This window comes from Monodon monoceros, unplaced genomic scaffold, assembly GCF_005190385.1.
Source record: "Monodon monoceros isolate NGI ecotype Baffin Bay Population unplaced genomic scaffold, NGI_Narwhal_1 Super_Scaffold_8, whole genome shotgun sequence".
NCBI lineage: Eukaryota > Metazoa > Chordata > Mammalia > Artiodactyla > Monodontidae > Monodon > Monodon monoceros.
The window spans coordinates 72,488,325-72,512,660 of NW_021703785.1; the positions used below are offsets into that span (position 1 = coordinate 72,488,325).

The 24,336-nt window shown below is 42.1% G+C and overlaps 1 protein-coding gene across 1 annotated transcript in view; it reads left to right on the forward strand.

Moving 5' to 3' along the window:
- MIPEP (mitochondrial intermediate peptidase) overlaps positions 1-24,336 on the forward strand; it is a 133,279-nt gene that overhangs the window by 51,753 nt on the left and 57,190 nt on the right. The window contains exon 15 of the mRNA XM_029209971.1: positions 23,009-23,083. Within this exon, the coding sequence (XP_029065804.1) occupies positions 23,009-23,083 (75 nt within the window). The remainder of the gene's footprint in view (positions 1-23,008; positions 23,084-24,336) is intronic.

Sequence of the window (24,336 nt, forward strand, 5' to 3'; positions counted from 1 at the left end):
CTCGGGGGTCCTCCCCGGACTCGGGGGTCCTCCGCGGACTCGGGGGTCCTCCCCGGCCTCGGCCGGCCTTAGGCTGCGTCGCAGGACCTGTGGGATCTGGGGACGGGGGTGTGGTCTGTCTTCTCCATGCTCGTTGGTTCTGGCCTTCAGCCTAACCCTTCCAGTTGCCTCCAGCGGTCCCACACTTCTGGAAGCACAGGCTTTGTCCTCCCTTGAACATTTTCATACTCAGCTCCTTTTCTAGTCGTGGTAAAGTACATATTACGTACAGCGTGCCAGCCTAACCGTGTTTCAGTGACAGTTCAGGGGTGTTAAGTGCATTGTCGTTGCTCTGCTTCCGTCACCACCGCCATCCCCAGAACGCCGTTCATCCTGCGCACCTGGCGCCCTGTCCCCCTTAGACACGAGTGCCTCATTTCCCCTCCCCCAGCCCGTTAGCCAGCACTCTGCTGTTTCCCTGAATTGCACTGTTCTAGGGACCTCATATAAGTGCAATTATACAGTATTTATCCTTCTGTGGCTGGTTTGTTTCATTTAGCATAATGTTTTTAAGGTTCATCCAGGTGTAGCCTGTGTCAGGATTTCTTTCTAAGGCTGAGTGATTGTCTTTGTGTGGACGGACCACATTCTGTTCAGCCTTTCATCCGTAGGTGGACACCTGGGTCGCTTCCAGCTTTCAGCTGCCGTTGTTGCCAGACTCAGGTTCGGCCGCTCGCCGCTCAGAAAGCTGATAGTTAAGAGACAGGTGCTGGTAGGAGCAGAAAGCTTGCTTTATTCGAGCGGCCGGCGACCTGGGGAGAAGGTGGACTCGTGGCCCAGAACCAGTTCTGAAGATTCCACTCAACCAGGAAGGCTTTTCAACGGAAAAGGGAAGCGATCTCAGTGGATCGTCGAGGCCAGGGTTGTCGCTGCCCCTGCTGCGCGCAGCCTTGCACACTCCTCGTGGTCTCTCCTCAGGTGCTGTCTTGTTCACAGTCTGCCCGCGAGACTCCTGCGCGGGGGGCTACAGACTGTTATGAGAAACAGTGTTGGTCCCGTTCTCTTGAGGCCAGTCCTTAGAATCGTGCTAGCCCGAGATTCAGTACTGCTCAGGAGGGAGCGGCTTGCGTCACGGCTGCAGTCTGGTCATCACGAGGCATAAACTCCTGTGCGGTTGAAAGGGGCGTGACGAGTGACAAAGACGCTTCTCTCACTCCTCGCCTCAGGAAGTTCTAGGCGTTTAGAAGCCCTGTGCCAGGAACCAGGGATGAAGACCGCATGTATATTTCTTCCTGGATCCCAGGAAGAAGCATACGCCCTGTCTGCCCTCCCAGGGTCTGCCTCGTCCGTCCCCTTTGTCCTCGGTCCTCAGTTTCCAGCCCCCTCTCCTCCTGCCTTGTCCCCAGTCCTCGCCAGCACGCCTCTGCCCTCAGCGCACCGCATGCAGCAGGGCTGCCAAGCCCAGGGCGTTGCAGGCTACGGGGACTCTTGTTACTTGTGGGATGACAGTGACATCGGTGATCCAGGAAGCACCCTGAGAAGAGACTGTCACATCATGTAAAGTTGGGAACCCCTTCCTCTTAGGAATGTTGTAAGGATATGGTTTTAGACCAGAAAAAGAAGCTGCAGTCTGTCCTAATATTTGAAGGATACCATGAAGAGGAAGAAAATATATCTGCCGTGTCATCCCAGAAAACAGTATTACTGGGAACAGTGGATGGGAATCAAATAAAGCTGATTTCAGCTCAGTAGATTCTTCTCAAAAATGATTGCAAAGGAGATGCCTCTGAAAGTAGTATGTTTTTATTTAATGCTTAATGTTGCAAAATCATATTGTAGAATGCACATCTAGGAAACCAGCGCCCAACTTAAAAAGTAAAGTGTTACCAAATGCTCCTCTCTGGAGGTAAGGGCAGTCTTGAATTCCTATTAGTTTTTTGATTAAAAATAGTTTTTACACATAAGTTATTTATTCCTCAGCAACGTAGTGTTTAGTTTTGTATTTGAGTTTAAAAAAAATATGGTATTATACGGTTCCTAACCTTCTGTGATTCTTTTTATAATCCTGGTATGCCTGAGATTCGTCAGTGTTGCACGTGGATGCAGTGTATTTACTTTCACTTCAGCATAGTATTCTGTAATGTATGTACTCGTTCTTCCGTCATTGAAATGGGTTCTTCCAGGTTTTTAACTAGCTCATCTGTATCTGCTGTGAACATGTTTTTTACTTTTCTCCTCATATTCTTGTGCATGATTGGAATTGCTGGGTTTGTAAGGTGTGTGCGTCTTCAAGTTTATGAGGTAATGCCACGTTGTTCTTTTTGAATTGAGATATGTTTGACATTGTATTAGTTTCAGGTATATAACTTAATTTGGTATGTGTACATATTGTGAAATGATCACAATAATTTTAGTTAACATCCATCACCTCAAATAGTTACGATTTTTTTCTTGTGAAGAGAACTTTTAAGATCTCTTTTAGCAGCTTGCAGACACACAGTATAGTAGTATTAACTGTGGTCACCATGCTGTACGTGACATCCCCAGATGTTTCCACCTTATAACTGGACGTTGGTACATTTTACCCGCCACCTCTGGCAGCCACCAGTCTGTTCAGTTTTTTTTTTTTTTTCCTTAAGATTCCACACATAAATGAGATCACGCGGAGTTTGTCTTCCTCCGACCCACTTCCCTCTCCAGGCTGCCGTCCAGACCGTTCATACTTATGACCCTTTTCGGCCGTGGTTCCCCTCGCACCTCATCCTCATGCTGTCAGAAGTTTTAACTTTGCCAGTTTTGTGGTTGTGAAATGGAATGCCGTGAGGACCTTCACTGCCAGCAGGACTCCCCGAGTACGTCTGGGTTGAACTTCTTTTTATCTTCTCATTGTTCATCTTTGTTTTCTCTCGCACGCCTGTTTCTCTTCTCATTTTCCTGTGTGATGTTCGCCTTTCTCTATTGATTTCTCAGGTTTCTTGACATGTTGGAATAATAATCCTTTGTCAGCTGTATGTCTGCTCTCAGTTTACAGCTTGTCTTTTCACTTTCTTTATGGTATCTTTTGATGGACTGAACTTCATCTTAATTTTGTTGAATCTAGCAGTCTTTTTGTCCTAGTTAATGCTTTAAATATCCTATCTTTAAAAACCTTTGTTTCCCTAGAAGTCATAAAGAGATTCTGTTTTTTCCTGAAAGTTTTAGTGTCTTTCCCTTATCTTTAGGTCTTTAATCGGGTTGGCACTCCTCTTTGTGTGTGGTGTGAAGGGGAAATGCAGTTTCCCTTCTTCCTGGTGGATGACCAGTTGTCTGAGCGCCGCGCACTCTTCGTCCAGTGACCTGGGGGACGGGTGCCCCGTGCCCACCTGTGTGCACTCATCTGTTCTGGGGTCCCTCTCATTCCGTTGTTCTGTCTGACCTGATACTAGTGCCGTGCTGTCTGCATCACTACAGCTTTGTACTAAGTCTTGACATCCGATACGGCACATCTTTTTTATTTGTTTTTCAGAAATTTCTTGTCAACTCTTGGGCCTTTGTCTTTTTTCCTACACATTTTAGAGTCAGCTTACCCATTTTCTTGAAAAAAAAAAACTGTGGTAAGAGTTTGGTTGGGGTTGCATTAAGTCTGTAGGTCAGTTTAGGGAGAACTGATATTTGAATATTGAGCCTTCCAGGCGACGATTGTGACACACCTCTCCCTTCCTTAGGTCTTTTAAGAAGCCTTTTAAAGTGTTTTCAAACCTCCTTGCAAAGAGTCTTGCTTAACTTTTATTAGATTTAGTCCTGGATGCCCCACCTTTTTGATAGCTTTATAAATGTATATTTTAAAAAATTATGTTTCTACTTGTTTGTTGCTGGTGTTTAAATGTGCAATTTATCCTTTATTGGATATATCTTATTTTTAGCAACTTTGCTAAACTTTCTTATTCATTCTAATAACTTGTCTATGGAATTTTTAAAGTTTTTTAACCAAACAGTTACTCTTGCTGCAAATAATAAGCTGTATTTTTCCTTTCCCATTCATAGGTCTTTTATGTCTTTATTTTGTCCCCCTCGAGTTACGGGATCCTCCAGTACAGGAGTGACGTGGAATAGAAGTTGTAATATGAGCATCATTTGCCTTTATCCTGATTTTTAAAGGAAATGTTTCTGATGTTTTACCATAAAGCAAGCTGTGTGTTGTCGTAGGTTTAGTGGAGATAACAGGAAAAGGCAATTCCTTCCTATTCCCAGTTAACTAAGGTTTTTTTTTTTTCTTTTTAATCGTTAACAGTTATTGCATTTTATCAGACTTCTTCTGCATCTTTTGAGGTAATTGGGTGGTTCTTTTCTGTTTATCTGGTAGTGTCGTGAATGTTGATATTCATGTTAAGCAACCTTTGCGTGCCAGGGTTGAGTGTCTTTGGTCCTAACTTAATGTTATTTTTTTAATACAGTGCTGGCTTCTTCAGTTTGCTAATATTTTGTGTGTGGAGGACTTCTTGTATCTGTGTTGATGAGAGAGATGCGCCCGTGATTTTCTTGGTCCTCTCACTCTTGCTGGTGTTGGTATTAAGTATATCCCATTTCATAAAATGAGTTGCTGAGAGCTCCTTCTTTTCCTTACAAGCACTTTTATGAAATTGTAATAATCGGTTTCTTGAAACTTTGTCAGAATTCAGCCATGAAACCATTCAGGGTCTATCATTTTCTCTGTGGGAAGATTTTTTAAATGACTGATTTCCTTAATAGTCACAGGAGTCTTTGGCCTTCTTTTCTTCTGAAGTAGGCTTTGCTAACTTGTAATTTTCGAGAAATTTAGCCATTTAACCCAAGTTTTCAAGTTTATTGGCATGAAGTTATTTATAGCATTCTTTCATGCTTCAAGTCCTGCCACATCCATGCTTATGTCTTTTTCATCCCTAATATTCTTCTCTCATTTTTTTTTTCTCTATTAACCTTGGCAGAAGATAAGTATCAGTAGTATTTACGAAGAACTAACGCAGACTTTGTTAATCCTCCCTGTTTTGTTTGTTTTAGTTCATTAGTTTCTGTCTTTATGATTATTCTCTCCCTTCTTCATTTCTTCCCCCAGTTTCTTAAGGTGGACACTTAGCTAATTGAGTTTCAGTTTTATCTAACATGTGCATTTACATTTTAATGCTATAAATTTTAAACTGTGTGATGCAGTGCTTTAGCTGCATGCCATGATTTTAATACAAAATGTTTCTAAGGTTGCTGATTTCCATTGTAATTTCCTCTTTGACTAATGAGTTGTTTTGAAGTGTAGTTTACAATTTCTAAACCTTTGTAGAGGAGTTGTGTATCTTTTTGTTGTTGATATCTAATTAATTAGTCCGACTGGTATTGATTTTGCATTTTGTTGATATTTGTTTTATGGCCTAGTGCAGTTTTTGGAAATGTTCTGTTTGTGCTTGTACATTGTATATTTTCTAATTGTTGGGCTTGGGGTTTCAAACCCTTCTGTTAAGTTAGCCTTTTAATTGTGTTGTTTAAATCTTTGATATATGACTAATTTTTATGACCCAGCAAAAATTGAGAGATGTAAGGCTTCCACTAGGATGCTGGATGTATCATTTTTTCCCCTTAGTTTTGTCTCTTTTTAAAAATTATTAAGACTTTATTTATTTAAAGCAGTTTCAGGTTGGCAGCAAAATCGAGGGGAAAGTGTAGAGATTTCCTGTAAAGCCCCTGCCCCGACTCATGCACAGCCTCCCCTGCCACCAGCACCCTCACCGGAGGCTGCATCTGTAACAGCTGGTGAACCTCCACTGACATGTCCACAGTGCACATGGGGTTCACTTGTGGGACCGTACGTTCTGCGGGTTTGGGCAAATGTAGAATGACATGTATCCATCATTATGGTGTCATGCAGAGTAATTTCAGTGCCCTATAAGTGATTTCATTGCTTTTTGCTCTGTTTTGAGAATATTTTGTTAGGTGCATAAAAGTATAGAGTTGAGCTATTCCTTTCTTCCTCGGGTGTTAGCCTTTTACTCTTCATAATGCTTCTTGTCTTCAAGTTTACTCTTTTTTTCCCTGGTAATTTTGTAACCCCCAGCTGCATTACTAATCACCAGAGATATAGTCAATTGACTTTCAGGAGAACCTAAATTTTTTGCATAATTTTGTCCATTAGCCACTACACTGAAATGTTTGTTGTTCTAGTTATCTTTCTCACAAAATACTTATCAAGCAATAAATAAGAGAAATTAACATTTATTATTTCATATGTTTTTTTCTTATTTAATCTGTCCAGCAGTATGAAGTAGGTACATAGTTATCCACACTTTGTAGGAACTGAAGCTCAGACAGGTTAAGTAATTTTTCAGGGATCACACAGTAGTACTCAAATCAGTATTATAACATTGTGGGTGTTTTCTTTTTCCAGTTTTTCCTAGTTAAAAATCCCTTAATATCGTAGGAAATGGCCTATACTTCTTATACGTCTCACAAAAAAAACAGGCCCATTTCCATAGTAAGTGTTATTTTTAGCACAGTTCTAGTGCTTTCATTTTAGAACTGTTGTGTGTTGCGTCATTATAAGATTTAGCTTGTTGCCTTCATTTGTGAGAGTTAGCCCAAGGCTAAAATCGCTTAAGATGTATTTCCAAGGAGACGTACAGCCTTGTAATAAATCTTCTCCTGTCATCCTCCCAGGAGATATGAATAAGGATTGAAGGTAAAAATTATAGTGCAACTAGAACTAGATTCCTTTTGGCAAGTTTAAGTTGTTTTGAAACGTTTCTTATTTTCGGCTTTAATGCTTCTCAGTTATGTCTAGACAAGACCATTGAACCGGAGAGCAGAGACAGGTCTGACCCCAGCCCCACTCCCGGTGCAGGTGGCCTAGATCAGTCACGGAACTTTCTGAGACTTCTCTGCTCTTTCATATAAAATAAAAATTTAAAAGTTAGAACCTAAAAACTAATAGCTCCATACTCACATCAAAAATTCTAGTCAGTCAAATTTAATAATATATGCCAACTGTAAACAAGGTAGGACTGCAGTTTTTTTTAGGAAAAGAATAGAAGTTAGACTCTGTTACACATTATAGTGTTTCACGGTGAGCCCTGTACGACTTTCTCTGTGCCGCCCGTCAGGTGAGTCTGTGATACTATGCAAGCATTTCCAAAGGTTCTTTCATGCCATCTTAGTTCGTAAGAAAACACTAAACCACTAAAAGTCAGGTAAGAAGGAAGTGACGCTATTTGCTCTGGGTTTAGAGCTGAGACTTCGCCTCTTAGGGCCTGGCAGCATTTTCATTGCATTGATGATGTGCCATCGGATTATTGACTAACAGCAAAGCAGGCAGCTTGAGACACGCCAAATCCAGTGGTTTCCCCGCCGTAGACGTGGGCCGAGGTCGAGGGCTTGGGGTGCTGGGATCAAGCTGCGAATCGAAGCTGCTGACTCGTGGGCTGGACGGCTTTGGTGCTTGGCCTGCTGCCTCTGAAGCTTCTTCTTGTTTGAGGGGACCGTGTCTCAACAAGTTTGTGTCTTTAGATCCAGCACGTTCCCAGGGGATTTCGGTGGTAGGAAAACAAGGATTTGTACCAGAGGATGTCTTAATTTTGAATATTTGTGCAGCTTCTACCATAATACATTTTCTAAATGCTCATAAATAAGCCAGGTATTTTATTGCAGTGCCTTGGCTCTGTAAGAATTTGATGCCAAAACTTTTCTTTTTTTAGTGAATGGTGTTTTTTCATTTATTTATTTAGTTTTTCAGTTTTTATCTACACTGGGTCTTTGTTGCTGCACCTGGGCTTTTCTCTAGTTGCGGCTAGCGGGGGCTACTCTTCGCTGCGGTGTGCGGGCTTCTCATTGCGGAGCAATGGGCTCTAGGCACGCAGGCTCTAGAGCACGGGCTCTAGGCACGCAGGCTCAGTAGTTGTGGCTTGTGGGCTCTAGAGCGCAGCCTCAGTAGTTGTGGTGTGGCGCACGAGCTTAGTTGCTCCGCGGCATGTGGGATCTTCCCGGACCAGGGCTCGAACCCGTGGCCCCTGCATTGGCAGGTGGACTCTTAACCACTGCGCCACCAGGGAAGCCCTATGCCAAAACTTTTAACGTGACACTATTTAATGCAGACTGGTGAGTTGTCAAGTGAGCGAAGATTTCTGACAGATAATGAGGTTTCGTGTGTACAAGTTAAGCACACAGGGAAACATTCAGAGAATTCAAGCAATGCCAAGTTTGCTAACACATTTGCACTTTTGACAGCATTTCAGAAACCTTACCAAAAATGTTGTGCTTTCTGAATATAATAGGAAATCTGTTAGTATTTTAATATTTCTGTTCCCATGTGTGGTCAGCACAGTGCAGCTGTGTTTACCCCGAGAATACAGCGAACCGCGCCCTTCCTTGTGAGGTGGGGCACAGTCAGGAAGTTCTGGGGAAAGTTCGCTGCACAGGGGCAGCTGCGTGAGCTGTCCTCCAGGCCTGAACACTGTGAAGAAGGAAGACGGGGCCATTCTCCGTCTCACATGACAGTACCCTGACCTGAAGCCACCAGGCCCACCTGTACGCATGGTTACCCTTTGGCAGTGTTTAGAAAGACACCTGAGCTACCCGCAGGGACTTCAGTTTCTTCCAGTCAGTCAGTACTTTGCACAAGTTGATTGAATAGCTATTACCTCACCAAATTGTCATAGTAATCTTTTGCAGCTTTTTTTTTTTTTTTTTTTTTAAATTCTTGTCTTACAAATGAGAAAGCAGGATGCCCAGAGCCTCGCCTGCTGTCGGAAAGCAAATGAGCAGCCTCCGAAAATGCCAGCCTGCAGCTTCGGCAGCCGCCTCTGTGCTGCCTTCCTATGGCCAGTTCCTTCGCTCAGAAGATTAGGACGATTTCATTTTGCTCACCTTTGTTTTTCAAATCATTGTGATGATTATGTTTTTCTGAGTCAGGGCATCTCAAACTTTAATATGCATGAAATCATCTGGAATCTGGTTGAAATGCAGATTCTAACTCGGTGGGCACGGAGCGGCCCGAGACGATGTATTTCCAAGAAGCTTCCAGATCACACCATGACAGCTGACTGCGCCTCAGAGTCTGGTTGGGGCTCCAGAAGTTTACATTTGAGACATGGATGCATCAGTGGATTTGGAGGAAGACGTTAACTAAATGCTAGAAATAGGAACTCAACACCCGGCAGATCCTTGGGGTCTTTGGTGTTGCCGCTGAGCCTTGGCATTTACTGCTGACAGGCTGCACTGTCATTGTCATTGCCATAGTCACACAAAGCCAGATTGCAATTCAGAACTCAACACAGCATTTCTGTTTTTAAATAAGGAACAAAGATAATTGTGGAAAAATTCATATTGAATTATTAAAATAAATTAGAACAAATTAGGTCACCATAGTTAACTGTTGGCATATTATGTTCTAATTGTAGAAATAATAATTCTGCCGTTTTTCTGTTTCTCACTGGGGGTAAACCTACAATGTCTTTCTACATTTTATAGCTAAAATGCGTCTTTGAAATAGAAATAACCTCCTCTACAGTAATACAATAGGCATAATTAATTGTGAAGGTAATTGCCTTTCAGTCATTTAAGTAATTGCTGTCATCTGACTTCCTGCGTAGCTTCACCTGTACCTCTTCCGTGGCATGTAGGGCATTTCCCCATGTGATTAATTTTGAGGTACATCCCTTTTCTGGGTCCTGGCAGAAGGATCAAGGGTCCGTTGTAGTGTACCTGGCTGCAGGGTAGGGTGCTGTGCACACAGTGGGTGCTTCATAAAGGGAGTGCAGTGGGCCTCCCTGCTCCCTGGGCTGCTGGGCTTCCTCTGTCCCTCCCAGAGAGAGGCAGGGCCAGCTTCAGCCCTGGGCTGTTCACACCTTGTGGGCCGCTACAGAGACAAAAACTGCAGGTGTGGTTTTTTTTGTTTTGAATTTTATTTTCTTTTCTTTTTAAACAGCTGGTTCTTACTAGTTATCCATTTTATACATATTAGTATATATATGTCAATGCCAGTCTCCCAATTCATCCCACCACCACCACCCTGCCACTCTCCCCCCTTGGTGTCCATACATTTGTTCTCTACATCTGTCTCAATTTCTGCCCTGCAAACCGGTTCATCTGTACCATTTTTCTAGGGTCCACATATATGCGTTAATATACGATATTTGTTTTTCTCTTCTGCCTTACTTCACTCTGTAGGACAGTCTCTAGATCCATCCACTCTCTACAAATGACTCAGTTTCGTTCCGTTTTATGGCTGAGCAGTATTCCATTGTATATATGTACCACATCTTCTTTATCTATTCATCTGTTGACGGGCATTTAGGTTGCTTCCATGTCCTGGCTACTGTAAATAGTGCTGCAGTGAACATTGGGGTGCATGTGTCTTTTTGAATTATAGTTTTCTCTGGGTATATGCCCAGTAGTGGGATTGCTGGATCATATGGTAATTCTGTTTTTAGTTTTTTAAGGAACCTCCATACTGTTCTCCATGGTGGCTGTATCAATTTACATTCCCACCAACAGTGCAAGAGGGTTCCCTTTTCTCCACACGCTCTCCAGCATTTGTTGTTTGTAGATTTTCTGATGATCCCCATTCCAGCTGGTGTGAGGTGATACCTCATTGTAGTTTTGATTTGCATTTCTTTAATATTTAGTGATGTTGAGCAGCTTTTCATGTGCTTCTTGGTCACCTGTATGTCTTCTTTGGAGAAATGTCTGTTTAGGTCTTCTGTCCGTTTTTGGATTGGGTTGTTTGTTTTTTTAATATTGAGCTACATGAGCTGTTTATATATTTTGGAGATGAATCCTTTGTCCGTTGATTCGTTTGCAAATATTTTCTCCCATTCTGAGGGTTGTCATTTCATCTTGTTTGTAGTCTCCTTTGCTTTGCAAAAGCTTTTTAAGTTTCATTAGGTCCCATTTGTTTATTTTTGTTTTTATTTCCATTCCTCTAGGAGGTGGATCAAAAAAGATCTTGCTGTGATTTATGTCAAGGAGTGTTCTGCTTATGTTTTCCTCTAAGAGTTTTATAGTGTCCAGTCTTACATTTAGGTCTCTAATCCATTTTGAGTTTATTTTTGTGTATGGTGTTAGGGAGGGTTCTAATTTCATTCTTTTACATGTAGCTGTCCAGTTTTCCCAGCACCACTTATTGAAGAGACTGTCTTTTCTCCATTGTATATCTTGCCTCCTTTGTCATAGATTAGTTGACCATAGGTGCGTGGGTTTATCTCTGGGCTTTCTGTCCTGTTCCATTGATCTATATTTCTGTTGTTGTGCTAGTTGATTACTGTAGCTTTGTAGTATAGTCTGAAGTCAGAGAGTCTGATTCCTCCAGCTCCATTTTTTTCCCTCAAGACCGTTTTGGCTGTTTGGGGTCTTTTGTGTCTCCTTACAAATTTTAAGACTTTTTGTTCTAGTTCTGTAAAAAATGCCATTGGTAATTTGATAGGGATTGCATTGAATCTGTAGATTGCTTTGGGTAGTAGAGTCATTTTCACAGTATTGAGATTCTTCCAGTCCAAGAACATGGTATATCGCTCCATCTGTTTGTGTCATCTTTAATTTCTTCCATCAGTGTCTTATACTTTTCTGCATACAGGTCTTTTGTCTCCCTAGGTAGGTTTATTCCCAGGTGTTTTATTCTTTTTGCTGCCGTGGTAAATGGGAGTGTTTCCTTAATTTCTCTTTCAGATTTTTCATCATTAGTGTATAGGAATGCAGGAGATTTCTGTGCCTTAATTTTGTATCCTGCAACTTTACCAAATTCATTGATTAGCTCTAAGTGGTTTTCTGGTGGCATCTTTAGGATTCTCTGTGTATAGTATCATGTCATCTGCAAACAGTGACAGTTTTACTTCTTTTGCAAGTTTTACTTCTTCTTTTGTATTCCTTTTATTTCTTTTTCTTCTCTGATTGCTGTGGCTAGGACTTCCAAAACTATGTTGAATAATAGTGGCGAGAGTGGCCGACATCCTTGTCTTGTTCCTGATCTTAGAGGAAATGCTTTCAGTTTTTCACCATTGAGAATGATGTTTGCTGTGGCTTTGTCGCATATGGCCTTTATTATGTTGAGGTAGGTTCCCTCTATGCACATTTTCTGGAGAGTTTTTATCATAAATGGGTGTCGAATTTTGTCAAAAGCTTTTTCTGCATCTATTGAGATGGTCATATGGTTTTTATTCAGTTTGTTAATACAGTGTATCACATTGATTGATTGGCGAATATGGAAGAATCCTTGCATCCCTGGGATAAATCCCACTTGATCATGGGGTATGATCCTTTTAATGTGATGTTGGATCCTGTTAGTATTTTGTTGAGGATTTTTGCATCTACATTCATGAGCGATCTTGGTCTGTTATTTTCTTTTTTTGTAGTATCTTTCTCTGGTTTTGGGAGTGTTCCTTCCTCTGCAATTTCTTGGAAGAGTTTGAGAAGGATGGGTGTTAGCTCATCCTAAATGTTTGCTAGAATTCACCTGTGAAGCCATCTGGTCCTGGACTTTTGTTTGTTGGAAGTTTTTAAATCACAGTTTCCATTTCATTACTTGTGATTTGTCTGTTCATATTTTCTATTTCTTCCTGGTTCCGTCTTGGAAGGTTATACCTTTCTAAGAATTTGTCCATTTCTTCCAGGTTGTCCATTTTATTGGCAGTGTTGCTTGTAGTAGTCTCTTAGGATGCCTTGTATTTCTGCAGTGTCCGTTGTAACTTCTCCTTTTTCATTTCTAATTCTATTGATTTGAGTCCTCTCCCTCTTTTTCTTGATGAGTCTGGCTAATGGTTTATCAATTTTATCTTCTCAAAGAACCAACTTTTAGTTTTATTGATCTTTGCTATTGTTTTCTTCGTTTCTATTTCATTTATTTCTGCTCTGATCTTTATGATTTCTTTCCTTCTACTTACTTTGGGTTTTGTTTGTTCTTCTTTCTCTGGTTCCTTTAGGTGTAAGCTTAGGTTGTTTATTTGAGATTTTTCTGTTTCTTGAGGTACCATTGTATTGCTGTAAACTTCCCTCTTAGAACTGCTTTTGCTGCATCCCATAGGTTTTGGATTGTCGTGTTTTCACTGTCATTTTCTCTAGGTATTTTTTGATTTCCTCTTTCATTTCTTCAGTGATCTCTTGGTTATTTAGTAACGTATTGTTTAGCCTCCATGTGTTTGTGTTTTTAATTTTTTTTTCCCCTGTAATTGATTTCTAATCTCATAGTGTTGTGGTCAGAAAAGATGCTTGATATAATTTCAATTTTCTTAAATTTACTGAGGCTTGATTTGTGATCCAAGATGTGATCTATCCTGGAGGATGTTCCATGCGCACTTGAGAAGAAAGTGTACTCTGCTGTTTTTGGATGGAATGTCCTATAAATACCAATTAAATCTATCTGGTCCGTTGTGTCATTTAAAATTTGTGTTTCCTTATTAATATTCTGTCTGGATGATCTGTCCATTGGTGTAAGTGAGGTGTTAAAGGCCCCCACTATTACTGTGTTACTGTCGATTTCCTCTTTTATAGCTGTTAGCAGTTGCCTTACGTATTGAGGTGCTCCTGTGTTGGGTGCATATGTATTTATAATCGTTACATCTTCTTCTTGGATTGATCTCTTGATCATTATGTAGTGTCCTTCCTTGTCTCTTGTAACATTCTTTAAAGTCTGTTTTATCTGATATGAGTATTGCTCCTCCAGCTTTCTTTTAATTTCCATTTGCATGAAATATCTTTTTCCATCCCCTCGCTTTCAGTCTGTATGTGTCCCTAGGTGTGAAGTGGGTCTCTTGTAGACAGCATATATATGGGTCTTGTTTTTGTATCCATTCAGCCAGTGTATGTCTTTTGGTTGGAGCATTTAATCCATTCACATATAAGGTAATTATCGAGATGTATGTTCCTATGACCATTTTCTTAATTGTTTTGGGTTTGATTTTGTTGGTCCTTTTCTTCTCTTGTGTTTCCCACTTAGAAGTTCCTTTAGCATTTGTTGTAAAGCTGGTTTGGGGGTGCTGAATTCTCTTAGCTTTTGCTTGTCTGTAAATTTTTCGATTTCTCCATCGAATCTGAATGAAATCCTTGCTGGGTAGAGTAATCTTGGTTGTAGGTTCTTCCCTTTCATCACTTTAAGTGTGTCATGCCACTCCCTTCTGGCTTGTAGAGTTTCTGCTGAGAAATCAGCTGTTAACCTTATGGGAGTTCCCTTGTATGTTATTTGTCATTTTTCCCTTGCTGCTTTCAATAATTTTTCTTTGTCTTTAATTTTTGTCAGTTTGATTACTGTGTGTCTCGGCATGTTTCTCCTTGGGTTTATCCTGTATGGGACTCTCTGTGCTTCCTGGACTTGGGTGGCTATTTCCTTTCCCACGTTAGGGAAGTTTTCGACTATAATCTCTTCAGATATTTTCTCGGGTCCTTTCTCTCTCTCTTCTCCTTCTGGGACCCCTATAATGTGAATGTTGTTGTGTTTAGTGTTGTCCCAGAGGTCTCTTAGGCTGTCTTCCTTTCTTTTCATTCTTTTTTCTTTATTCTGTTCCACAGCAGTGAATTCCAGCATTCTGTCTTCCAGGTCACTTATCCGTTCTTCTGCCTCAGTTACTCTCCTATTGATTCCTTCTAGTGTAGTTTTCATTTCAGTTATTGGATTGTTCATGTCTGTTTGTTTGTTCTTTAACCCTTCTAGGTCTTTGTTAAACATTTCTTGCATCTTCTCGGATCTTTGCCTCCATTCTTTTCCCGAGGTCTTGGGTCGTATTCACTATCATTATTCTGAATTCTTCTTCTGGAAGGTTTCCTATCTCCACTTCATTTAGCTGTTTTTCTGGGGTTTTATCTTGTTCCTTCATCTGGTACACAGCCCTCTGCCTTTTCATCTTGTCTGTCTTTCTGTGAATGTGGTTTTTGTTCCATAGGCTGCAGGACTGTAGTTCTTCTTGCTTCTGCTGTCACCCCTCTGGTGGATGAGCTATCTAAGAGGCTTGTGCAAGTTTCCTGATGGGAGGGACTGGTGTTGGGTAGAGCTGGGTGTTGCTCAGGTGGGCAGGGCTCAGTAAAACTTCAACTAGCTTGTCTGCTGATGGGTGGGGCTGAGTTCCCTCCCTGTTGGTTGTTTGGCCTGAGGCGACCCAGCTCTGGAGGCTACAGGCTCTTTGGTGGGGCTAATGGTGGACTCTGGTAGGGCTCATGCCAAGGAGTACTTCCCAGAACTTCTGCTGCCAGTGTCCTTGTCCTACGGTGAGGCACAGCCACCACCCCCCCCCCCGCCTCTGCAGGAGACCCTCCAACACTAGCAGGTAGGTCTGGTTCAGTCTCCTATGGGGTCACTGCTCCTTCCCCTGGGTCCCGATGTGCGCACTGCTTTGTGTGTGCCCTCCAAGAGTGGAGTCTCTGTTTCCCCCAGCCCTGTCGAAGTTCTGCAGTCAAATCCCGCTAGGCTTCAAAGTCTGATTCTCTAGGAATTCCTTCTCCCGTTGCTGGACCCCCAGGTTGGGAAGCCTGACGTGGGGCTCAGAACCTTCACTCCAGTGGGTGGACTTCTGTGGTATAAGTGTTCTCCAGTCTGTGAGTCACCCACCCAGCGGTTATGGGATTTGATTTTACTGTGATTGCGCCCGTCCTACCGTCTCGTGGTGGCTCCTCCTTTGTCTTTGGGTGTGGGGCGTCTTTGGGGAGTCCCAGTGTCCTCCTGTCGATGAGTGTCCCGCAGTGAGTTGTGATTCCGGTGCTCTTGCAAAAGGGAGTGAGCGCACGTCCTTCTTCTCCGCCATCTTGAACCAATCCTCCTGCAGGTGTTTGAATAAAAGAAACTCAGGCAAGGGTGTAAATTATCTGAAGTACGAAGTTCATTCAGTCAGTGTTATTTTGAAGTAAATTTGCAGTAATGCTCTCCAACCCCATTGAAAAAGTGGTTTAGATTGTTTCAGAAAATTGCTTCTGAACAGCTCTGCACTGAGTTTGTAAGGGTTGTGAATTGCTGAGCGTGGTTGAGGGTATAACTCGAAGTACTTTTGTATTGAAATGAAGTGGCTCAGTGAGAACAGCACTGATAGCAGGAGACCCTCCAAACAGAGCACAGTGGAAATCTGCCTGTCTTTACTGTGGGAAAGGAGCCTTGGAAGAGAAGACTGTGGGGCTTGGGGCTAGCCGTGGACATTGTCAGCGTGGCCTGGTTGTCAGGGGCTGGCAGTGTATGGGGCTCAGGCCCCAGCCACAGGCTGTTTGGAGCAAAGAGGTCCACGTTTGTGCAAGGCAGGCACTGCCGTCAAATGTGTTTGTGTCAAATTGGTGAAAACTTTCTGTCCTCAGACTTTCTGGAGTGTGGGATTCCAGTGGAAGGATCTAGTCCTGTAGTCAGAGCAGTTTGAATGAGGGACATCACTGAGTTCCGCTCTGTCCATGGCCCAGCTGTGAAAGTTGAATGAAACTTTAAGTTTTATGTGCCTAACCCCAATTCTGACCTCATTGTATTTTCACCTCCACTTCCCCTGTCTCTAACTTGCTCATCTATTCATTGTATTCTAATTACATATTAAATACCTGTATTTAGTATCAACAGTCACTGAAAATTTTATTATCACTGCTAATCCAGTTTCGGGGGGAACTTGTTGGCGTAGTAATGAAACAGGTTTTGCAAAGGGTTATTACTTTTATCATCAAGTGGTAGTGTGCAGTGTTGAATTTTGAGGGGTACAGAAATAAGTTGAAAATAAATCTATAAAACTGAAGTCACACAACTACAGCATACATAACAAACTTCACCGTGTAAAGCAGGTATCAGAATTGTAAGGCTTTTGAGGGCAGGAGATGGTGTTTTGTCTTTCTTCTTCCTGTGTTACCTGGAATGGCACCTTATGCTGAGAACTTGTTGAATGAAGGATGGCTGTTGTGTTGTCAGCGTATGTTGAGATAATGTGTTTTTGCGTTTTACCACTTCATTCCCTCTGGAAGCGTGTGAATGTCAGTGACAGGCATAGCTAACCTTCACACACTGTTGACTACCTGCTATCTTCTAAATGTATGGCGCGGAAAACTCGCAAATGAACTTAAAATGAGTAAAGATCACATGTGTAAACAGCATTGTAATTAGTACAGTTTGATCCTTTTGGGTGGCCTAAAGGAGGTGATGCATTAAATCTCTGTCCTTTTATTCCTGAGCCTGTAGGAACTGAAATAAAGAAAGATGTCCTTTTTTCCATCAATAGTAATTTTTAAGTTAACAAAGTCTCCTAGAATGTAAACCCCTTGAGAACTGGAATTTTCATCTGTTCTGTTCACTGATATATCACCATAATGGGCAATCAGTAAATGTTTGCTGAGTGAATTATCACTCAGCAGCACACAACCCTGGCTCCCACTCAAGGACAAAGAAACCATGAGAGTCAGACTCAGAGACTTGAAAATAACTAGTAACTGAGATAATTTTAAAGTAACTCTTGGATGGGGATTTAAATAACTGTGTTAAAGGATATCATGGGTAAGGTGGACAATATGTATGAACGGATGGAGGAGAGAGATGGACACTACGAGAAACAGTCAAGTGGAAATGCAGGAAATAAAGCCATGGTATCATATTTGAGGAATTCCTTTGAGGGGATCATCCATACACTTGACACAGCTGAGGAAAGCGTGAACTTAAAGATACGTCAATAGAAATTGTCCTAACAGAAATACAAGGGCAGGGGGAATGTTAGGGGAAGGGGAGGCAACATAGAGCATGCAAGGAACTTTGGGACAATATCAGACAGTGTAACATACATGTAGTTGGAGTTCCACAAATGAGAAGAGAGAAATAAGGCATGAGAAATAGGCGAAGGGATAATGGTTGAGAATTTGCCAAAAATGATGAAAATCAAGCCAGCAATCCAAGACGCTTAGAGAAGCCCATGCAGTATAACTGAAAACAGTATACACCTAGACACATAGTAGTCAAACTGCTGGAGACCAAAGCTAAAGAGAAAACCGTGCAGGAAGCCAGAGAAAAGAAGACACATTACCAACAGAGGAACAAAGACGGAGATTATAGAGGAATGCTCGTCAGAGACAGAGTCTGAACTGCAAGATCCATAGCATGAGATGTATTTGATTAAAATATCATCAGAAGGAACGTTTCCTCATTAGCACCATCTTCTCTAAATGTGAACCGGGCCCTGCAGATGAGGGACTGACTCGCTGTTTGATAGCTACTTCTGCTTAAAGTGAGGGAAAATGTTTTCAAAACGTGAGTTAAGGACCAAGTTCTGTGGCAGATGTTGCAATAGGGAAGATATACTAGTAACACAGTGAAACGGATTTCATTGTTCTTCTAAAAGCCTTAAGATGATCACAGTGGAGAAAGTGTCCTTTGCTAAAGCTGGGTAATTTGAGGAGACATGTATTTCGTTAAGCATACTTGACTGTTTTATAAATGAAAAGAAATACAAACAGGAAGCGAAGTACATTTTCTTATTAAGAATTTGTTAGGTGCTACAGAGAGAGAACTGTTTAGCTATAATTCCTGTCTGCTAAGAATTTATAAATCTGAAACAGACCATATTTAGAGAATATGTAGAACAGTAAAATGTAAGCAAAGTGGTCAAAGTCAATGGTTATTGTGTCATATAGAGCAGCTGTAATCGCGAGAATACTGGCTACCATTTGGTCAGCATCTGTTCTGTTAAACCTGACATAAGACACTTTTAAGATACATTATCTTGTTCATTTGGTACCTAGTTCTCTGAAACCGTAACATGGACGTTTTATAAGTGAGGAAAACGTGGCTTAGAGAATTCAGTGATTGGTTCTTCACTGTGATTGGTTAATCTGAAGGTTATTCTTGATCTGTAGCATCCTCTGTATGCTTTTCACTCTTTGATGAACACGGCAGCATCCAGATCTGCAGGGGAGCAGACAGCTTCACATCATGGCTGGGATAGGAGACTTAGTGATCAGTAGAAGGGGTATTTCCTACTTTGGAAATCATGAAGATCGTCGTAGAAGCTGGTAAAACACACAGCTGGATTATATGGTGAAAGAGTCATTATCATTTCTACTGCCCTGGACTTCGTTAAATTTTCATTTTAACATAATGAAAAAACACTGTTGGAGGTTCAGGTGTTTTAAAGCGCTTTCTTTTCTATGTGGTTGCTCATTGCCTGCTGGCTTGGATGTGTTCATTCTGTCTGTCTTCAATATATTGATACTAGAAGTGAGCCCGTACTTTGACTTCAGGAGCCAGTACTGTGAAACATCTGTGCTCCTCGGTGGACACATCCACCTTTGGAATAACAGCAAAAGTTGAATTATTGGTGTCAGTATTGGTTGCCATGGCTCTGGTTGGTAAAGTGATATTCACAGAAGAAAATCTTGACCAGGAAACATTGTTTCTAACTTGAAGTTTAAGGTTTAACTTCTAAACATTGTATATTTAAAAAAAATTGTATATAGGGGATTCCCTGGCGGTCCAGTGGTTAGGATTTGGTGCTTTCACTGCCATGGACCCAGGTTCAATCCCTGGTCAGGGAACTAAGATCCCACAAGCCGCGTGGTGCAGCCAAAAAAAAATTGTATAGAACTTAAGATCAGTGTGGACGTTATTTCAATTTTGTTCTACTTTATCTTTGTTATTGTTTTTTAATTTTGAAGAAGGCAGTACTTTCTGAGGGAGTAAATATATAACTCCCTTCCTTGAGCTGAAGTACATTAATTCCAGTTGACTAACAACCCAACTAGATTAAAAAAAAAAAAGAACGTCCATTTTCCTGTTTACACCACACATAATATAAATGTATTACTTAATTTGTGATTTGATGGGTTAATAATTCTTTCCTCTGAACTCTTCTATTAGGACAGTATTTACCGTCTACTTACATGTTTCCTTACATTTTTGGTAAACATTCTTTGTATTCACTACTCTGTGTACAGTGGGCCTTGAATACATACTTTGGGGAGGTTTTTTTGTACTTTTTATTTTGAAATAATTGTAGACTCATAGCGAGTTGCAAAAAGTAATCCAGGAGTCCCATGTAACCTTCACGTCCCCCAACATTTTATAGAACTGTGTAGCACATGTGGGTTTTCTGAATACGTAATTGTTTTTTTTTTCCTTTTTGGCTGTGCCACTCGGCTTTGTGGGATCTTAATTCCCCGACCAGGGATCAAACCCAGGCCCCAGGCAGTGGGAGTGTGGAGTTCCAAACACTGGACCATCAGGGAATTCCCTTGAATATGTAATTTAAAAAAAAATAATAAATTTATTTATTTATTTTTGGCTGCGTTGGGTCTTCGTTGCTGCACTCAGGCTTTCTCTAGTTGTGGTGAGCGGGGGCTACTCTTCGTTGCAGTGTGCGGGCTTCTCATTGCAGTGGCTACTCTTGTTGTGGAGCACGGGCTCTAGGCGCATGGGTTTCAGTAGTTGTGGCACACGGGCTCAGTAGTTGTGGCTCACGGGCTCTAGAGAGCAGGCTCAGTAGTTGTGGTGCATGAGCTTAGTTGCTCCGCGGCATGTGGGATCTTCCCGGACCAGGGCTTGAACCTGTGTCCCCTGCATTGGCAGGTGGATTCTTAACCTCTGCGCCACCGGGGAAGTCCTGAATATGTAATTTTTGATAAACTGTTTTCAGTTGTCTTTCTGTGCTCTTTTTCGTTGCGTCTTTTGTTTTATTGTAAACCTGAGCAGGAAAGAATGAAGCCTCCTTAAATTTGTCCCTTTGTTTGCCCTTGCTAGATGGGTTTGAATCTTGGGAGACACTGGCCTCAAAGTAAACTACTTACAGATGAAAGGAGTCTGTTGGGTTTGGTTCTTAGACCCAGTATTGGCATTTCCTCCTCACTGTCTCCAGGCAGGACTTGTAAACCTCACCGAGAGCCAGGACCACGGCCATGGACGCCCCTCCACTCCCCACTCAGTGCCTGCGCCTCCCCACCTGACCTTGCTCCCCGTCCACCTCGGCCCCCTGACCGGCCTGCCTCTTCCCCCGTAGTCCAGCCCCAGTCGTGCCCCAGCTGCCCACTCTGCTCTGGCTGAGGTCACTGGTGGTGTGTGTGTGTCACTGGTCCCCACTCCTGGCCCCCTCCTACGGCGTGTCTACACTGCAGCCAAAGGAATCTTTTCAGAACACAACTTGGCCCAGGTGACTTCCTTGGTCGAAACTCACCAGTGGCCTCCTGCAGGATCTGAGGGTGGGCACCCCGTCCTTGTCTGGCTGAGCCCCCAGGCCCCCTCTTCCGTGCCTCTGCTCAGGGCCCTTCTCCCTGCGGCCCCCAGCCCCGCTTCACGCCTGTTCACTTTGTAGGTCCCACTTCTACGTTGTTCCCTCAGTCAAGCCCTTCTGTGTCGTGATTTCACACTCCTGTGCAGGGTCCTCCTTCCTCTTGCTCGTTGTAGCTCCGTTTATGGTTCTGCGCACATGGGCAGTGCTGCTGGGACCCCAGCTCCACCTCTTTCTGTCCCTCAGGCCTAATAAAGTGCTTGCCCCCAGGAGTTTCCATTGTTTGTTGATAATCTTTCCACACGTACTACTTTTTTATGGGAAAATAAAACCATTAGCTTTGTGAAGCTTGAAAAACCCAAGTGCAGCAGCAGTCCTGTCAACAGAAGGTATAATGTAAAGTAGGGTTTAAAGAAAGCTGAACATCTTGATACAGCTGCTGGCGTGTATGACTTCACTGAACCGTGACTTTTTAAAATGCTGTTGCAGGAGATTTTCATTTTATGTCGGGAAGACCCAGGCCTTTCCCTGCACCAGAAGTTAACACTGTGCAGCTTCCTTCAGTCTGTGTCTTTTAACTCTTGAAAAATTGCCTTTTTTGGCTGGTTTGCTTTTCTTATAGCCAAACGGAAAGAGAAGAGAAAAGGCCTTATTGTCTGAGCCTTCATCCTGCTACAGAAGTCAGGGTCGTTCTTGCGTTAGTTCACTCCTCCTGCAGATGTGCTGCACTGAGTGTCTGCTGTGTGCCAGGCACTGTTCTAGGCCCTGGGGAGAGATCTGTATAGATATATAGATACACATGTGCACACACACACGGCAGTGCCTGCTTCCCCTTCCAGCTCACAGCTCACATTACCACTCACCAGTGTTTAGTCTATACAGCTGTAGTGCAGAGTAACCTGCCATAAATCTCTTACATAATTTGTTTCTCTTTAGAAGGGCTTTTAACTTGATTTAGATTGTAAATAGAATTGTATAAAATGGCAGCTGTCTTCAGTAAACACCAGTATTAATGATTTTAAAGTAGAGTGCGGGCTTCCCTGGTGGCGCAGCGGTTGAGAGTCCGCCTGCCGACGCAGGGGACGCGGGTTCGTGCCCCGGTCCGGGAAGATCCCACATGCCGCGGAGCGGCTGGGCCCGTGAGCCATGGCTGCTGGGCCTGCGCGTCCGGAGCCTGTGCTCCGCAACGGGAGCGGCCACAGCGGTGAGAGGCCTGCGTACCAAAAAAAAAAAAAAAAAAAAAAAAAAAAAGTAGAGTAAGATTGGGTACAGCACTTCCTCGGCTACGTTATTAGTTTGTTTGTAAGAGAATACGTGATGTTACATGATTATGCCTAAGTACTCTCGGAGAGGAAGCCCTGAATTGTATAGGGACGTTAATCAGACTGCGTTCCCAAGCCCTGCAATTCTTTCAGGTTGGAAAATAAAAGAAGGCACAGTTCATTGTCATGGTTATTTGTCGGGATATGTTGTTCGGCTCCAGTACTGACTGGCACCATGGACTAGAGTTTATTTCTTGACTTTGTGACCTTTGATTCCTGTCATCAGTCATTACGTGCTCTTAAGGTCAACAGAGCACTTGAATGGACTTTCATTGCTAACAGAGGAACAGAAAAAGTACTAACTTTTCCTAACGTTTTAACTAGAGTTTTAAAGAACAGTGCCAATGTCTGACTTCCCTACAATCCTGTATTTTCACGTACAAACCCCTATTTGATAATTACCACTTTCTGAAATTCAGTGGAATGTATTCATCCTTTTTCTTGTCCTCGAAAATATTTCAAAGTTATTATTAAACCAAAATGAAATTGTATCATTTGATGTTATTTTTAACCTTCCTGCCTCAAAAGTACACAGTGCAGTTTACTCACATACATATTGTTTTGTTTTTCAAGTCACTGCCCAGAAATATGGTGTCTCGTCTTTGCGAATCTAAAAAGGTTTGTGCAGCAGCGGACATGCAACTTCAGGTGGGTGTGTGCCTCTGCTCTGAGGTTTTCCACAGATGTTATTCAAGATAAATGTATAACTTTAAATTCTTGCCAGTGCTACCCATTTATTACAATAATTATGCTTCCAAAACATCTTTTGTCTGAGTTCAGAGAACTTGACCTTGACTAATCATTTGGTCTTCCAACTGTCCTTAGGAAGTAGTTGTCAAATAAGGTTATTTCCCAATTTCAGTGGAAAAGCAAAGCGTGGAAAAGTTTTACCTGACTTCTTCTAAATGGTGCATTTCAGCAACCAAGTTATATCTTTTTGTTCACTTTGTATCTTCTTTTAAATTTGTGTTTTTAGATGTGAAGTTTAAACAGTAATGACTTAGTTTTTAGTAAAACTCAAAGCCAGTGTTCCAGGTTTCCAGATAAAGACGAGACATATTTTATAAACCATCTGGATGTCAGGTCTGTGTGATACCAGATGTTTAGGTTATTTGTAATTTTGTAATTTGTAAATTTGTAAATTTGTAATTCTGAGATTGTTTATGGAATTCTTCCTCTTCATCAGATCTTGAGTGTTACGTAAACACAGCCTAAACACCCATCTTTAATCTCAGGCAGTATTCACTTTCTAATGATCCACTCACCTGTTTAAAAGTGTAGCCACTATTGAATGGCTTTATCGGTGTATAAAGTTCAGTCCCTAGAAAGCAATGAATGTGCTCTGTTTTTTTGGACCTTAAAATACACGTTTCAGTGAAGAAGATGCCTGCTATAGACAAAACCATGGCTTAACATTATTTAGTGTCTGTTTGTATCACACAGTTGCAAAAAGATTTCTGGATTATTTGAAAGGTTAACGTTACTTGGCAGTAGTCTTGATTTACTGGTATCTGTCGTGGGAGTCCTACCTTTTAAAAGCCCCGTGTCCTGGCGTCCTTTGCAACACTTGTTCCAGTGATTTTCTTCTGAAAAGGAAAACCAACCATTCTGTACTTCTGCCCTCCAAAAAGAATAAGGAGAGAGAGGGAGAGAGAGGGAGAGGGGGGTTGAAAAGCTGGAGGAGAAGGGAGGGAAGGAGGTTCCCGCCCGAAGGGCCGCTCACGCTGCTTTCCTGTCACACAGCTGTCCCCCGAGCCGTGGGGACAACCCAGGGTGGAAGGGAGTTGCTGCAGATTTCTAAGCGGGTATCAGTAGTGGTTTTTAAATTGTGCCTTTTAAATTTTTATTTATTTATTTCTTGCTGTGCATTATTTTAAAAATAGCTCCTGTTTTTCTGCAGC